Genomic DNA, 16,994 nt, shown 5'->3' with positions numbered 1-16,994 from the left:
TCCCCATAAGGACCGCTGGTACGCATAGGTACAGTAGAAAATCCGGATCTGTTTCCAACTTGGTGTACGGCACGTAGCGTACTATCCTGGAGGTATCATGAAAATCTGCAGCACAACGAACACTGGTGGCAAAGGCAAACGAATGAAGACAAGGGTAAATTGAGACGACAGACGCGACAGATAACAATACGTGGCAAGTATAAAGTAGCACGAGCCTTGCGCGCCAAAATCCTTGACAACATACGAGGAATTTTGGTACTGGGACTGTGTGTCCCACAGCCGTCCTACGGGTGTATGCCCACCTGTGTCTGCCACAGATCTCACAAAGAACTACTAAGATACGCTAGTCTATATGGCTCATATGCTTTTCTCTTATATTCCGCTACAGGGGCTTGGTTGGGGAAGGGTGGATTTGTGTTTTATACCTGATGCACGCTGTCCTGCTTGTTTCATCATCTTTTATATTGACACGAGCGAAAGCGCCCTCCAAAATAAGGTTATAGCCGTGTGAGACTTAACTAACGAGGGAAAATACACAAAGGCAGAGCTTCTGTTTTACAGGCTGCGAAGTCGGCTGTTGGTTGCGCGTGTTGGAAGAAAAGAAGTAAAAAGGAACATGGCAGCCTAACAAAACGAGTAGCCGCAGCCCCCCCAAAACAAAGAAACTTACTTGTTCACTTTGCTTGGAAAAAATAGCCGCCACTAAACGGTAGTTCAATGCACAAACAATGCAAAGCCCCAGTGCATGCAAAACCCAAGGTTCCTTTGGTTGGTTTTGAGTTTATCTGCCACAACTGGCCGAACTCCACATGTAGAAGCCACGCTTCTGTTGTTGTGCGAGGGAGTAGCTATACAGTGGACTTCAAGCCGTTTCACCGATACTCTTCGGTGCAACCAGAAAGCGAACTATGAGAACACAAAACACTGTTCGTGTATCCACCACACTATTGGGCTTTTGTCTACACTAGTTATGCCTAATCAAGAATTAGCAAAGAATTGACCGTTTATGCTTACTGGATGTTTACCGTATGTCTTGTAGAGTAGCTTATGCTCGATGCAAACAGAGCCACGGTATCGCTTCTAGTACAGCTCCACCGGAATGCACCTGGAGATTCTTGACTCCAAAATCAATATAAATTTAATTGATTATTGCTATGTGCCTCTCAGAGGGGCTTTTTTTCTTTCCATGCTTCGGCTTATCAAAGTTTCGACACGAGGGGACAAGAACAGTTGAGTGCGCATAGCAGAGCCCTGCAAGCACTCCAAGCATTCATAGTTAGCATATAGCATATAACGCGAACGCTTAAAACGTTGCTTCGTCATGTGTGCAAGTAACGAAACTCTGCAATAAAGAGGATACACGAATATCCAAACCAAATAGTCGATTGCCTACTAATTCCTTTGGTAGGAGCTTAGCCCACTACGCCTTCGTCCCCGTTAATTTCAAGCACATCCTCTTATGTTCCATACATGTAAGATCGAGAACGACTGGATGCAGAACAGCGAAAGAGGTTCTGCAGTATTGCCATCCACTGGGCAGGCAGAAGTGCAAAGGCAATGAACATGTAAAAAGAAAACGTCTACATCCACCGAAAAAGTGAACTTGGCGCGAAGAAAGACACAGCGTCTTCAACAATGAACCAGGGTTCATGCCAGCACGACCGCGAAGGCGCAATGGCTCGCAATTCTCAAAGCGCTTAAATGCGTGTGACCCCAGCTATGAGAAAACAGGAGACAAGTAAAATGCGGAGGTGTACACTGGTTCAGCAGTCGCTCCGTGTTTCGTGAAGCGAAATCTGCGTGCGAAACAGTGGGTGCATGTAGCATAGGCGATTGTTAAGGTGTAGAGGAGGCGTAAGGAAGAATATAGGGGGACATCTGCGAGCGATTCAACATTGATCTGCGCGTGGGAAACAACTTAATGGTAGTACTAGGCAATTTTTCAAGCAACATGCACAGACGAAGGTAGCTATTCGAGGCCGAGCCTGAGCTGGAGAAGAACAATTACTGGGGAACACAAGGAGTAACGCCTATGGCGATTCGAGTTGTTCAGAAACTAGAGCCGCACACTCCCCCTATCTAACGTACAACTGGGCCGTGGTCAATCACTGAGGTCGGCATTAACCAATGCATCCTTTTATTTACAGGTTTTTCATCAGTGTGTTCTTGGCGCCCCGAAAAACCCAATAATTCAGTTCCTTAGAGCGCTAGTTTGGGATAGATCTAGTTACTTTTCATCTGTGCGTGACATAGAAATCTTAGCTGCAATAGAGCTGTTATCTGTGAAATCACCCTTTGTCAGTAGTCTCGAAGATCCTCATTTGCCCCAAACGAGACCCCAGCGCCAAGCGCCGCTGGCCGGAGAAGACAAGACAACATTACATATGACTCTTCCCATCCAACGATGTTTGGAGTCAATTGTCTCCCTGCGCAGACTTTAGATGCAGACTGGCATTACAGGTCGGCCGTTCCCCTGCAATCGGCGCTCCGTCACCGTCAACCTCCTCCGCTATTGTTTTTTTTCAAATTGTTACCGACGAAAGTCGGATTGTTGAATTGCGAATAACCTGATCAAAACCAAAAGGCGTACAGAAAAACCTGACATCCCACTACCTTTGCAGCCAGTAGATGAGTGGGGAAAAGTTAGATCGGGTGATCGGGTGCGTCCACCTGTAACGTTGCATCGACGGTTGCTCTGGGGAGACTCTCTTCACTTCAGGGTCAACATACTTAAGGGAAAGTTATAGAGTGCTTCCCACAATAAGGTTCCTCCTACCCCTGCCCATGATCCTCAAAGCTTCCATCAGAAGATAAAGGAAACAACTAGGACGTGTGTACTTGCACCCTTCCAGCATTTCAAGCGCTCATAGCTAGCTGCAGGTAGCTCAAAGAGCGCACATGCACAACATTTCATCGCCCTCCATTACCCTCCAATGAATTAGCTACATGCACAGGGGAGCCAATTACTAAATTTTCAAACAATCCCTAGTTTAGTTTAAATAGCGTAGTAGAGAATGATTGAGCGTAGCTTAGCCTAGACTAGTGTGTGTCGGCAGTGATTGACTTTTACAAGATAGCGCGAAATTGTACGCACTAGCCCAAGACTCTTGGACACTAGGAAATTAGTCATAGTGCTTGATCTGCAGCCCTCAGTAACCCATGAATCCCGAGCATTGCGTCTTGGATGATCGCGTGCTGATATCAGAAAGGGTCCTGACCAGGGGGTACTACGCAAGAGAGTGTTCAGGGTTTTAAAGTAATAGGCGATAAAGGCGAATGATTCCTTAATTGGCATAGATATATGTGTGTCCGCATTTTAATGCAAGCAAAGAAATTGCAAGGTCCTTCTTGCTCACTGGGTGTGTATGTATAACTCCATCGCTTCCCGCGTGGTCTGTCGGCGGGGGCCCCTTGCAGCCACCGCTTTGGACGGGCGGGCTTCTACTAATCGCAGGCCCTATGGCAGCTAAAGCGTCTCAGTCTGCTCATTAGGAAAAGGAAAATCTTCGAAGGGAGCTCTTTTTGTTCGCTGCTGCTGCCTGGGGCCCCCCTTCTGGGGCCCCGCAGAGGGCCTCGAAAATGCAATAGCAAAGAGGCAGGAAGCAACCCGTCACAGACCACGCCAGAGTCCATAGAAGGCAGAGCAGGAGCAACACAAGAAGGAGCTGCTCTGGCGGGGAGCAGCAGCGAGCTGAGAGGAGCAAGTCGGCCATGGTAATACCTCTGGCGCACCGCTGCTTTGCAGCACGGGCTTCCTCCCTGGGGAGTGTGAAGGCTTTTCAAACAGGTGGCTCTCCGGTCAGAGCCGCTAAGCATATGTCGGCAGTGCTGGTTCTCCGGCGCTCCTTCCATGTGCGGTGTACTACCACAACGGGGGAGGCGCTGCACCCGCCAAAAAGGACGATCCCAAGCAGGAAGGGGGGGCCCAGGCAACAACAAGAAAAAGAGCAGCAAACGGAGAGCTCACTTGAGCACTCGCTCGAGAAGTGCCGGCTAGAATCGTGTCCACCGACGGCGTTTGTGCAATGCGGCCTTAAGGTCCACACCACAGAGCGCATCCGCGAAGCGGCGTCAGCAGCCAGCACAGCACAAGCAGATCTCTCCGCTGCTTGGGAAAAGCTTCTGATAGAGCTCCAGACAGCACAGAAGCGGCAATGCGGCGAAGGGCAACGTGGAACGCTCACAACACCCAAGGAGCTGCATCGGCTGCTCGTAGCAGTGCAACGGCTGCTGCACCTACAGGGCCAGCAGGAGCCACTGCGAGAGCAGCCGATCCAGCTGCAGCTGCAGCTGGATCGGCTGCTCCTGCTGCTAAGGAGTATATCCCGCCTGGCTAAGCCGTACAGGCACATGCTGCTCCAGCAGCGGCCGTTGAGGCTGCAGGGGAGGCCTGGATTGATAAGAGCTGTTGCAGCCGCACCAGCTCCTGGGGGGCAGTTTTTGTCAGCAGAAACTCTAGGTTCGTCTTTCCCCGTGGATCGCTTCACACTGCCAAGACGAGACTTGCCAGTTGCCATCTCAGCAGCCGTAAGGCAACAGCGCCTCCCGGATGCTCAGCGCATGTACACCCCCGTAGAGACAGTAAAGCAGATAAGGCAGCTGGTGCAGCAGCTCTTGATGTGCTCCTTGCGGCTGCTACGGCAGCAGCAGAGACACCAGGACGAGCGGCAGCAGCAGCAGCAGCAGCAGCAGCAGCAGCAGCAGCAGCAGCAGCAGCAGCAGCACCAACTGCTGCAGCTGCTGCTCCAACTGCAGGCCATGGGCCTCTGTTGTTGGGAGTTCACAGCTGCCGCAGCTGTGCTCTATCGGCAACAGCGGGAGCTGCTGCTTGATCCGCCAAAGCTGGCACTCCTGCTAGACTGCTTTGCTGCCACATGTACACGCACAAGGCAAGTACAGGTCGGCGGAAGAGATGCAGCACTTGAAGCAGCACCAGGCTCTGCTGCTGCAGCTATCGCTGCAGTTCGTGGACTCTTTCGCAGGGTGGCTCACCATTTGAACTGCCTTTCACGCGCTGACGCGCATCGCCGTCGCGCACTGCGCCAGCAGCAGCAGCAGCAGCCGCCGCAACAGCAAATCCAACAAGACGTTTGTCAACAGGAAGCACAGGAAGTGCACCAGCAGCTGCAGCAGAAGCAGGAGCAGGAGCTTCCCCACGTGCTGCTTCTCCAGGCAGGCGATATTGCGCTACTGTTGCGGGCTTTCACGCGTTTGGGGGTTGTCGATCTTCGGCTATATACGAACCTCACCTCTACCCATTTGACGCGCGCACTGCAGCAGCGGCACTTTCTGTGTGATGGAACGGCCAACTGTCGACAGCTGAGTCGTCTGTTTGTTGCGTGCGTGGATGCGCTAAGGGCAGCAGTAACAACGACAACGGGAGAAAATCGAGCCGCAGCTGCTAAAGCAGATTCTGCTGTCGCATCATCATCAGCAGCAGCATCAGCGGCAGCGCAGTCTGCAGAGCAGGGAGAACATGGGGTGGCATCAGCGGCAGCGCACGTGCAAGAAACGGCAGCTTCTACGAAGCCTGCAGAGTGGACTCCTGAAGAAGCAGAAGGGGCAACAGCAACAACCCCAACACACAGACAGCATGCCCCTTCGGTTGCTCGGCTGCTTTCCCGCTCGCTGGCTCCTGTCTGCAAGGGTTTCACGCGTGAGCTCTTGCCGCTGCTCCCATACGTCTCGACGCAGGATGCGCTGCTGCTGGTGCGTTCGGCCTGCACGCTGCTGCGGCTGCTGCAGAAGCTCCCGCCGCAGCAGCTACAGGAGGCATACGCTCTGGGAAGGGCTCTGCAACAGACGAACAAAGAGAGGCAGATGCAGCGCCAGGAGGAAGCCAAAATAAGAGAAGCAGCTGCAACAACAGCAGCAGCTGCTGCAACAAGGGCAGCAGCAACAAGAGCGGCAGCTGCAACAGCAACAGCTGCAACAGCTGCAACAGCAACAGGCGCAGCTGCGACAACAACAACTGAAACAACAACAATAGCAGCTGCAACAAAAACTCCAGACTTCTTACAAACAGCTGAACATGAGGGTGCTTGTGGACCAGATGCGGCAATAGCTACTGCAGAGTTGCTGCAGCTGCGATGTATGTGCAGCTTGAGGGCTCTCCTTGAGAGCCTTGTTCTTCGACTGTCTCTTAGCCCTCAAGAGCTATCATTGCAGCAGGTGGCGCTCATACTGCAGGACCTCCATCACGTAGACTCGTTTGCGGCGGCAGCAGCTGCTGCACCTGCAATGGATATCCGAAAGGCACACATGGCTGCAGCTGGCACTGAGCTGCATGTCTTACCCGACGGCTCAATCCCTGTATCTGCTGTTCCTTCTTGCTCCTCTTTCCCTGCGTCACCGCTAGTTTTGAAGCCGCTTGCGAGCGTCCTGCTGGGCTGCCCGAGCACTGCGCACCATTTGCAGCAGCATCTGCGGCAACTGCTGCAGAGGCAGCAGCGTCTCACAGCTGCATCCGCCGCTGGCTTACTGCCAACGCAGCTGGCGTCAATGCACTGCTCAGCTGGTCCTGCTGTCGTAATACTTCAGTGTGCTTCCCGGTGTCTGTACAGCCCAGCTGATGAAGACGATTACAGTCTGCAAGTTCATGCAGCAAGTGTTGCAGCAGCTGCTGCCGCGGTACGACTATGACACACGTTTTGCAGCCGTTTTCGCCATGGCTTGTTTTGTTGCTGTTGCTAAGCCCTTCACACTCTCCAGTGCTGCCCTTCCCTCTTTCATCAGGGCAGTCTATAGTAGGCAGGCTGCTCTCCTCTTGCGGCTTGTGCTGCGCTGTAGTGTTTAGGCTCGTCTGAGGCATGGACAGGGCTAGGCCCCCCCCGCCTGGCAACTTCGGCTGGAGCTCTTGCAAAATGCATTGCAGCAGCGGGAAGGGTAACTGCAGTGTCGGTGACTCATGGAAAAGTGAGCGCCAACTGGAGCACACTGCAAGCAGAAGGGGCATTTGCTCTTCCCGCTGGAAGCTCCCAGAGGTTGCCCACTGTGGATGCAGCAGATGATGACGGCTTTGCGCTGCCAAGCATAGGGAGAAGCATCAGCAGCGCCTCCAGCACACCCAACGACGGTGGCCAAAGCACCATCACCACTGGCAGCGAGCAACAGCGTCCTGCTGCATCTCCGCTGTACGCCGACGCCTCTGTATTCATTAGGGCATTGGAGGGCCTCTCTGGAAGCCTGCTGAAGCAGCTGCAGCGCCACCAAATGGGGGACTGGAGGGGTACTAACAAGCTTCCCGCAGCAGTTTTACCCATCTACCAGAGCACTACGACTGCACCAGCCGATCCGCACACAGCAGCCGCTGTTACAGAGGCCTTGAGAGATCAGCTCTCTCTCCGCGAAGTCACCCTCTTAGCGGCGTCTTTGCTCAGGGCAGAGGCGGCTGCCGCGCCATCCAGCGGATGCCCTCAAACTCGAACGCTCTTTGAGGTACGCAGCTGCTGTCTCCGCAGCTTCGGCTGCTTCTACCCGGAGTACACCCTGCAGGCCGTCGAGTTGGCTGTTCTGCCGTGTTTTAGCGCAGCCAGGAGTAACTGCCCGTCGTGTGACAGTTGCGAAGAAGACCAGGTGAGGCTACAACTACCGATGCAACGTTGCGAGTGCGTACACCGATTTCGCAGGTATTATTGGCCTTCCTGGAGCAGCAGCAGGAGCATCTGATGGAGGCTCACGTGCGGATCATTGCCGTTGCCTTGCAGCAGACGACAGCAGCCCCCAGAGCTTCCGTTGCAGCTGCAGCAGCCAACAGCAGCGTGATTTGTGTGTCCACGGCCTTAAGAGTGCCTGCAGCCTCTGCAGCAGGGGCATCCCCCCATTTACGCGAGGCCGTTCCCGGAAGAATGGCTCACGCGGAGCGCTTACTGAGACTAGCAAGGGGAGCCTTTTTACGGATAGCGCAGCAATCCTGCAGGAGCAGTGCCCTCTGCAACGGCAGCTCGGAGGATCTGACACGAGCAGACACGTGCGTGGCGCTCCTGACCTCAGCTTGTAACATTGGGGCGCAAAAGAACGAGCAGCAAAAGCAGCAGCAGCAGCAGCTAGTAGATTTGCTGGGTGCGTACTTGACCGTAAACGCTACTAAGGACTCTGCGCTGCTTATGCGAGCTGCCACTGCTGTGCGGCGGCTTGCTACGTACGAGCAGCAGCAGCAGGCGGGCAGCCGAGGAGGCCTCGAGTTTGCAGCTGAGGAACACGATGGCCATGCAGCAGCGGCTGCTCCCGAGAAAGTGTACCTCAAACTGTCTGATGCTGTGTTACACTACGGGGCCGCAGTACTGCTCCAGCTGAGAGCAAAGGCTCACGTAGCAGGAGAATCTTTGCAGCAAGCACTTGCAGAGAAGAGCGCAACCGATACCGCTTCTCCTGTTGCTGCGACTGCTGCAACTGTTGCGGCTGAAGCTGTCTGTGCCATCCTTGGATTCGCTAGTGTAGTGCGCGCCTTACGTGTGCCCTTGCGGCACGCAGGCGAATCCTTTGCAGCACTCACTCTTGAGGCTCCTCCTGTGTCAGATTTGGCACTCTCGAGAGACGATTTGCTTGCATCGGCACTCAGGGGGCTACGCGATGGCCAGGAGACTGTGCGTCGTCTGAGATGGCCTCAAACCCTGCGTTCTCGATTCTAGGAAGTGGATTGCTGCAAAGCGGGTGTACAGGCTATCTATTTGCGGTGCGCTTGGTTGCTATGCAGCTGGGGGTGGCATTTGCCTCAAGCCACGGTCATGAAGATGCATTCAAGTTTCCTGCGACAACAAGCGCCGTCGTCTCGTACTCACAACGGGACAAGCTGCTGCAGCAACAGCTTCAGGGTGCTGCTGCCCGTCTGCGTGCTTCCCAGCTGTGCCTAGCTGTGTGTGCGTGCTCGTCTCTAGCACCTCCTGAGGAGGGTGAGTGGCCCCTTAGGACGTGTCGTCTGAAATTCTTCTTTGCTGTTTTCGCTTTTGCTGTTGCTGGCGCTGTTGAGGCTGTACTCTGGTTCGTCTGCTTCTAGGCATACACTAAACACCAACCAGACCTAAAACAAGGGCATCTGGCCAAATGTCTTACTGCGACACCACAGGCCCGCCGGGATACGTGCAGAGGCAGGGTGTGAAGATGCTGCTACTTATTTTGCAGCAGCGGCTGCTTGCTTTGCAGCGAACAACTGCTTACTCAGGCTATTTCACCTCCGAGGTCTCAGCAACAGAGCTGCAGGCTGCTCTCTCCGCGGCGCACCGGCTGGGTATGGCACCGCACATCGTAAGGCCTTTACAAGACTTACAGCAGTGGCTGACGCAGCAACAGGCTTACACTGTGTGAGGGATGGTAAGCGAGGAACGGGGGAGGGGAGGGGGGCGGAAAGGGCGGTTCCTCTATGGTGTGCTTCTTGCGACATCGTAGATTCCTTTGTTGCAGTATATTGACTGCACATGACAACCAGATACTGTCAGAGTTGCTTTAGAGGCGCCTTTTCTACTATCGGAGCACAGCCTCAGACACAGGAGTTGCACTGCCTTGTAAAGGCTAATCAGTATTCTGCTGTGAGCCCCATGCATAAAGCAGCCTAAGGGAGGTCGTCTTGGCAACACTTGACGGTTCTTGATGATGCGGCTGCTGCTGATCTCGCTAGCTTTGTTGCCACCGTCTGTGTGTCCAAGGCCACATGCTGCATGCAGTGGCGTCTGCTTGGCTGTGTCCGGAGTGCTGCTTCCTTCTTCATGGTCTATTAAGCCCTCCCTCCACACAGCCGATGACTAGGGTGCTCGCTTGGACCTAAGGGTCCTCGAAAAGGCGGTAGCCGCGAGAATCAGAGGGGACAGGAGCAGTGGGTGCGAAAATTGTACAGGCAATCGCGATACGATGCTCGTTGAGGTCTAGCTGTAGTTAGGGCCTCCTTTGCTGTTCAGCAGCTCACCAGAGGGCTGAAGAATGCTTTAAGCTTACTGGCAGCTTCTCAACCATCAGCTTTATCATGGGGCCTGGAGGTCTTGCCCTTCACCTAAAGAGGCCTACAAACGTCCAAGTGAAAACTCGATGGCATGTAGTTCCTTGAGATGGGTGGTGGCTCATATGAGAGCTTGCTAGCTACGAAACAGGCTAGAGAACAGTATTGAGGGCGGTAGAGCAGCTCTTCAGGGTTGCACATGTGGCTTGATATACACAACGGAGATGCTACACTTGAAGACGCCTTTCGCCTTCAGAAGAATTCTCGTGTGTGGAGTAGAGGACAAGGGGCCATCTCTGCATCTCAACGGCTTCTCATGGGGCCAATGCAAGGCGATAAGGGCGTCACTCCGATGGAAGCTGATTCGAAAACTCGGTCGAAGTGCTGGCAAGCCAACTGCCTTTGCGATGAAGAGGCTACTGAGGTAGCTAATTGGACTAACGTGAACGCTAGTTGCCCGAGGGCGAAGCACTAGGTAGCTATAGGAAAGCTTTTAGGGTGAATTTCAATCGATTAGAGAGACTGCAATCACTCGTAGAGCCTCAAAGGTGCACCTAGGGCAGAGACAGCACTGCCTCCTTTTCTGAAAGGCCTAGAGGGTCACTCCGCACAGGAAAGGGCGCCGTAAGGATTTCGCCCGCATCCAGAGTAAGCAGCCAGCAGGCTAGAATTCCCACATAAGCAAACCGAACACCGCAATACACGAGTCTCCGAGGTGGCGGAAAAGCAGCGATGACGCCATCAGACACACGAGCCACAGCACGATCTGAGACTGCCCTGTGAAGGAGGAGCCAGTCTCGGGAACTGCGAAAACAGCGGGGAAGAAAGCAGGCAAGGGTAGAATCAAGAGGCACACCACGCTTTAAAGCCTAAGCATGCAGGCAGGAATAGCCGAAAGCCGATAAGCAGGCGCAACTAGGGGTAAAAATGCGGTGTCTCATGGATTCCTCCAGGGGTCGGGAGCGGCTTCCGTTGGTGACTGGGGGAGGGAGCGGCTGCTGCCTCTGACGCTGGGGTGAAACTGCAAAAGAATGGCTTTTCCCTTCATAACGCCATCTCTTACGCTCTCTCTTGAGGCCATGCGCGCACGTTTACGTAGAAATAACGGCAGCAGGTGGGACCGCACCAGCAGAGCCTGTCGACTGCTTCGCCTCTTCTAGCGCACATTACATGAAATTGGGCGGCCGGACAATATGATAAGCGTTATTTGAAGGGCCTCATGAGAGCCGCTTAGATATATGCCGAAGCGAATAGGGTTTTCGGGGGGACGGAAGCCACGATTGTGCAAGTGTCAATTCCACAGCAGCACGAGCAGCAGCATCGCGCAAGCTTTTCAATCTCGAGCACGATTTCCCCCCCGCAGCGTATTGAATCTCTTTTTCGTATGAAGGCATATCTTGTAGGAGCACCGTGCTCATTTATTCTGAAGAAATCCAAGAACTCGTAAGCAGATACCCCAGCTCCTGCCGGCACTCGCCTCCCGTGGAGGGCTGCATCTGCTCCTCCACGAGCATTCGGTCCCTTCAGGGCAGCCACACAGCGTAAATCCGTAGAACTAAAGGATCGGCTAGAAGACTGAGCGGCAAACGAAGCGGGAGAGCCACCGGCGCGGGCATAGGCCAAGCCTTCAAACCTCAAGAATAGCTGCCCCTTGCCGAATTCGCTCTAGTCCCACTATAGAGAGGAAACAGGAGGAGGCCAACCGAATTGCAAAGGGATAACGCATGCATGCGTGAGAATGAGTGGGATAACGCGGCGTCGTTGGTACCTTCTTCGCCACGCACAGTCGTCAAACAACTCGAGGAACAAGCTTGACATTCCAGAGATCGCACAAGAGCAGCAACAGCAACAGCAGCGTGGTCACGGCAAGACGCGCATTCCAGACGCTCCTTTGACAGATTTGGGGAGGCAGCAGTCTGTGGCTGCGGGCTGCTTTCTGCAGCACCAGCAACAGCACGTTCAGCGGCAGCATGCAGAGGCGCCAAACCCCCGTATTGCAGCCATTGTCGCCTCGCCGATGCTGCGGGGTGTCCAGACAGCTCGCGAGCTCCAGAAGCTGTTGCAAGTGCCCGTTCTGATCCACCCCCTGCTATTCGAGGCGGGGGGCCTATTTGAAGGAGAGCGACAGGCAATTGAGTCCGCTACTTCTGCAACAGCAACAAAAGTTGCTGCGAACGACGCAGAAGGGCCCCAGGAGGAGCGACTCGGACTGACGTGGGAGCAACTGCACGAAATTTGCCCAGCAGCCGTTGTGGCTCCTGGGGTGTCTTGGCCCCCAGCAGAGCAGGGAGATGCGAGTTGTGGCTGCTTGGACAAGACAGCACTGCCTCGCTGCGGCGAGTCTTCCGCTGCTAGCGTCTCACTTGGCGGGGGGTACAGCCCCGAGGCCCTCCGTGGGGGGGCCCCTTGGTGGCGAGGCCCCCGTGAGACATTCTTTGGTACCTTAAGGAGGGCCTTGTTGTTGGTCCAGTGGATCGACAGCTGGAGCGCCCACGCCGGCTCCGCGGACGGTAGTGCAGCTCCGGAAGTCGCAGAGGCAACAGGAGATGAAGAAGCAGCAGCGGTAAGCGCGCTCAAGGGGGATGGTGCCCTCTTGGTTGTAGGACACGGCCTCTTGATGGACCTGCTCATGAAGGCACTTGTTGCAGGCCCTGCAGCGGGGATCTGTAGCTGCACTGTGCTGTACGAGCAGGAGCGGCAGTTGTTTGAGCAGCTCCAGCACAGTGAGTGTTCGCTTAACGCCTTGTACATGCCACAGCAGCAGGCGGTGTACTTTCTCTCGGGCAACTGCAGTCTTTCTTGCATCGATGTGGTAATACACCCGGCTACTGGCAGCCCACAGACGCCGCAGCAGCAGTGCGTGCCCCTGCGCTGTGTATCGCGAGACGGCCGCTGTTGCTGTTGCTGCAGGTGCCACAGCTGCACCAGCAGAGGCCTTCAGCGGACGACAGCCGTCGTGTACTGGGGGAGGCAAATCGTCAGCCCCGAGATCGCAACGGGTCACGCACTAGGGAATTCCGTTGTGGTTTCTATCTGATTGACGGGGGGGCGGAAGGTCAGTGTAAGAGGCATCCCCAATTTACGGAAAGAGGCATGCATCTTGGACCAGGGACGTCACGTGACCCCTCCAAGGGGGCTGCTCACGTACCGGTGGACAGGAGGGCCCCCTAAGCAGGGAGGCCCCGTGAGAGGCGCGCACACATCACCCGTTTCCCACAGCGTGGGACCGTCCGACTTTGACTAATGTTGAAAAAACAGAGACACTCTGTGTACACGAGAGCGAGGGCACAATTCCCAAGAGGAAGGGTAGGGGAAAAAGCTAGTCAGTCCTCTGAGAAAGACGAAAAAAGAACTGCCCGGGGCATGAAGAGGCAGTACACGAAGGGGGCGGGGGTGGGGGGGAGGGGGGGAACAACAAAATGCGCGATATATGGTGGAAGACGAGGGGACACTAGGTCCTTCCCTTCCACAGGCCAGTTCGGGCCTACAGCTTCCTAGGGGGTCTTCTCGCTTTTGCGGTTGTCTCTATGAGGGGAGCCCAGATGCAGACAAAGAGACAGCTGGAGTAAGTTGAGTTCCTCTAGGATGTGAGGCCACGGTTCTAGGGTAACAAAGAAGTCGGCGAACAGAAGAGGCAAGCACATATACTCACACCTACATACATGCACGCGCATACACGCATGCGAACGGGCTGGCACGCGAGCGAACAGGCGTCTGTTCACAACCAGCGCTTCGCGTTTTTCACGCCCTTTATTCTCCCACATGAAACCCCACTACCTCCGAACCGCCGGGACCTGTCGCTCTTGCTACCGTCGCTGCAGTTGTTGGGGTTGCCGCAGCTGACAGTGTTTCTGCGAGCTTGCTGCTGCTTGGCAAGTGCGCCAGCAAATAACGGAGACCACTGCCGCCGCCACGCGGCCACAGCTGCAGCAGTCGCATGCGGCGTGTTCTCGATTGCATGGGCAGCAGCATCAGCCGTCTCCGCGCCCTCAGATAGGCCGACATCGGCAGCAGGCCGCAGCCGCACGGAACGCGTGGAGGGGTCGATGTCTAACACCTTGTCTGCCGCCACAGCGGCAAACAGAGGGTCGTGCGTTGCCAGCAAGACAGTACCGGGAAAGGCTCTCAGTGCGGCAGCAAGGGCAGCAGCTGCAGCGGCGTCTAAGTGATTAGATGGTTCATCTAGCAGCAGCACCCCCAGAGACCCCGCCTGTAGAATGGACATTGCGAAACTAACGCGGGCTTTCTCACCCCCGCTCAGCTGCTTCAGCGGCACCCTTAAAGAGGGCCCCCTTAGACCCACTCTCCCTAAGGCGGCTAAAACCTTCGACTCAAGCATCGAGTCGTCTAGGCCCTCTGTCGCATCCGCTTCTGTTTCCGCTGCTGCTCTTCGCTCCGCAGTAGCGGCAGCAGCGGTCAGGGCCTCTATGGGCGTGAGGTGCAGTGGCAGCACGTCTGCGTGGTGTTGTGGTACGAGCAGTATGGAAGATTGCAAAGAAGGGGCACATGTTCGCTCACCCCCCACCAGAACGACATCATGCTCTTGCTGCTCCTCTTGGTGCTGCTGCTGAACCCTGCATAAGCCGCCGGCAAGGGCCTTAAGGAGAGTGGATTTGCCGCTGCCGTTAGGCCCGACGATAGCGATCTTCTCGCCGCGACGGACCACCAAGGTCACATCACGCAACACCTCCTTAATCCCGTTGTGGTGGTTGTGGTGCTGCTGCTGCTGCGCTTGCTCCTGCCAGAGCTGCCCCCCTGGCGAAGGGGAGAAACACCGCACAGCGAGAGTGCACCCCCTAAGAGCGAGTATCTCTGTGGCCCTTTGAGGCTGATGCGGCAACAGGAACACAGGCGGCCTTACAGGGGGTTTAAGGGAAAGAGGCGCTGAGGGGATCTGCTTCAGCCGTTGCAGCAAAGCCTCGTCCGCTGCAGTTGGCGGTGCCCGCTGCACGCGCAGTTTCTGCTGCAGCTGCTGCAATTGCCGCTGTTGCCGCTGGACTGCTGCAGTCCATTCCTTTTGCTGCTGCTTCTGATGCTGCAGGAAGGACGCGAAGGAGCCTGTATACTTCGGCTCCAGGTGACCCCGCTGCATGAGCACTACACCCGTGCAAACTTCCTGCAGCAGCTGGTGGTCATGCGAAGCGATCAGCATGGGGAGAGGCAGCTGCTTCAGCAGCTGCTGCAGAGCAGCAGCCGCTGCGGCGTCAAGATGATTCGTAGGCTCGTCAAGAAGCAGCAAGGAGGGCCTTTCCGATAAGGCCTTCGCCAGCAAAATCCGCATGCGCTCACCTCCACTGGCTGCGCTCACAGGTTGTTGCTGCTGCTGCTCTGTGAACCCCACGTGATGCAGCACTGTTGATACCCAACGCGCCTCATCCTCTGCCTCCTGCTGCTGCTCCTGCAGCAAAGACAGCTGCGAGGCTGCGGCGAGAACTGCTGCAGACTCCTCCGCCGCTTCCGTCCTGCCCTTGCCCCTCGGATCGCCTTTTTCCCCCCGCTTTACCATCGACTGCAGCAGCACTTCGTGCTGCACCTTAAGCTGCTGCTGCAGCTGCGCTTGGCGCTGGCGAAGGTGCCAGTAAACTTCCTCCTTAATTGATCTTGCAGCGGCTGCCGAACTCAAACCGTCTAAACCCTCCTGCTGCAAGAGGGCCACTTGGGAACAGGAGCCGACAAAACAAATATTTCCCGATACAACACCCGTACTTATCTGAAAACACTGCTCATTCTTCTGCTCTTGCTTCTGCTGCTCCTGCTTCTGCTGCTCCTGCGGGTGCTGGTTAGCCTGTCGGCGTAGCTGCCTGCGGGCAGCTTTGCTTAGACGCTGACGGTGACTCAGATGCTCCGCATGCGCATTTCGTCCCTGCTGTTGTTGCTGATGCTGCTGCAACAACAGCTGCTGCTGCTGTTGCTGTTGCTGCTTTGCAGCGGCAGCAATGGCATGCAGCAAAGTTGTTTTGCCAGCCCCGTTGCAACCGATGACAGCGAGTTTCTCGTGGCGCTGCAATCGCAGCGAGACGCGATCCAGCAGTACAGCGGAGTCTGCGTGAACCGAGACACCCTCAAGCAGCAAAACCTCTCCTTGTGCCCTGTCATCCTCACCTGCTTCGTGCAGATGCTGCTTTAGCTGCAGCACATGGGGAAAGCCTTGCTTTGGTGGATCGGCAGCAGCGGCTCTTAATGCGTAGCACCCTCTACTGTCGACTCCCCGGCTTGCGATGCCTAAGGAGTCGGCAATTGGCCTCCTCAAAGAACGCAACAAGAAGGATGTATGAATATGCAGGCTGACAGGAAGGACGCCGAAACAGCAGGTGAAGATCAGCAGGAAAAAGAGGAGGCGCAACAGCAGCGGGGGCAAGCGGGTGGACTGAAAGGCACACTGCAATGCCATGAGGGCAGCGAACGGGAAGGCGCTACATCGTGTGTTTCAAAAGCAGCGACAGCTACTGCATGTGAATTTGTTGTTGGTGGTGTTGCTGGTTGTTGTTGTTGTACGTAGGTAGGGCCTTGGGGTTTCGCGAGAAGTACTGCAAGTGATGGGGGGAAGGGGGAGGGAGAGGACTGAGAAGGTAAACGCGCGCTTATAGACTAACAGGGGCAGGATGACAGGCTCTTGTCTTCTGGCGTTGCCTGGCGTCTGCGGATGCTGCTGGCGCTGTTGCAAGCGGAAGCAGAGGAGGAGGAGCAGCAGCTACTTAATCGCAAGGTCGGGGTAAAGGAACTTCGCGAAGCCAGGCAGCCTGTGTGTGATCAGCCCTAAATATATGCGCGGCAGCTATATGCATGCATGAAAACGACACACGGCTGCGCAGCGGTCTTCTAGGGGGAATGCTATGGCCACTGTCACTACCTCGGAAAGGTTGTTTTGAATAATACGTCGAGGTTTCCCTGTCCTCACCAAGTTGCGCAGCAGGCTATGTATCGTCGCGCTCTCCCACCCTCCCCTGCCTCCGCAATCCCTTAGAGGATTTCGGCGTCACAGAGCTTCAGAAGCATGCGGCTGTGAAGTTTATAGGCTGAAAGCACCCTCATGATATTATCCGCAGCTTCTTGTGGAAATTTATAT

General features: G+C 55.3%; 3 protein-coding genes across 3 annotated transcripts; 2 read left to right on the top strand and 1 right to left on the bottom strand.

Moving 5' to 3' along the window:
• The first annotated feature begins 4,350 nt into the window (after positions 1-4,350).
• On the top strand, positions 4,351-9,407 carry LOC34624345. The gene is made up of 9 exons (XM_026334795.1): positions 4,351-5,406; positions 5,860-5,907; positions 6,037-6,368; positions 6,564-6,630; positions 6,790-7,437; positions 7,560-7,611; positions 7,789-8,349; positions 8,502-8,979; positions 9,065-9,407. Exons 1-9 carry the CDS (start codon positions 4,351-4,353, stop codon positions 9,405-9,407), a joined length of 3,585 nt encoding a protein of 1,194 aa, XP_026190580.1.
• Positions 9,408-11,666: 2,259 nt separating this feature from the next.
• On the top strand, positions 11,667-12,965 carry LOC34624346. The gene has a single exon (XM_026334806.1). The coding sequence runs from the start codon at positions 11,667-11,669 to the stop codon at positions 12,963-12,965; it is 1,299 nt and encodes a 432-aa protein (XP_026190591.1).
• A 681-nt stretch (positions 12,966-13,646) lies between these two features.
• On the bottom strand, positions 13,647-16,713 carry LOC113146685 (ABC transporter F family member 5-like). The gene is made up of 3 exons (XM_026334794.1): positions 16,632-16,713; positions 16,333-16,455; positions 13,647-16,150 (listed from the first exon to the last, which is right to left on the bottom strand). Exons 1-3 carry the CDS (start codon positions 16,711-16,713, stop codon positions 13,647-13,649), a joined length of 2,709 nt encoding a protein of 902 aa, XP_026190579.1.
• Between the last annotated feature and the right edge of the window lie 281 nt (positions 16,714-16,994).

Source organism: Cyclospora cayetanensis, unplaced genomic scaffold (assembly GCF_002999335.1).
Source record: "Cyclospora cayetanensis isolate NF1_C8 unplaced genomic scaffold, CcayRef3 CcayRef3_contig_5, whole genome shotgun sequence".
In the NCBI taxonomy this organism is placed as follows: Eukaryota; Apicomplexa; class Conoidasida; order Eucoccidiorida; family Eimeriidae; genus Cyclospora; species Cyclospora cayetanensis.
Note: the sequence above shows the minus strand (reverse complement) of the source record. Positions and strands in the feature narration are given on the sequence as shown.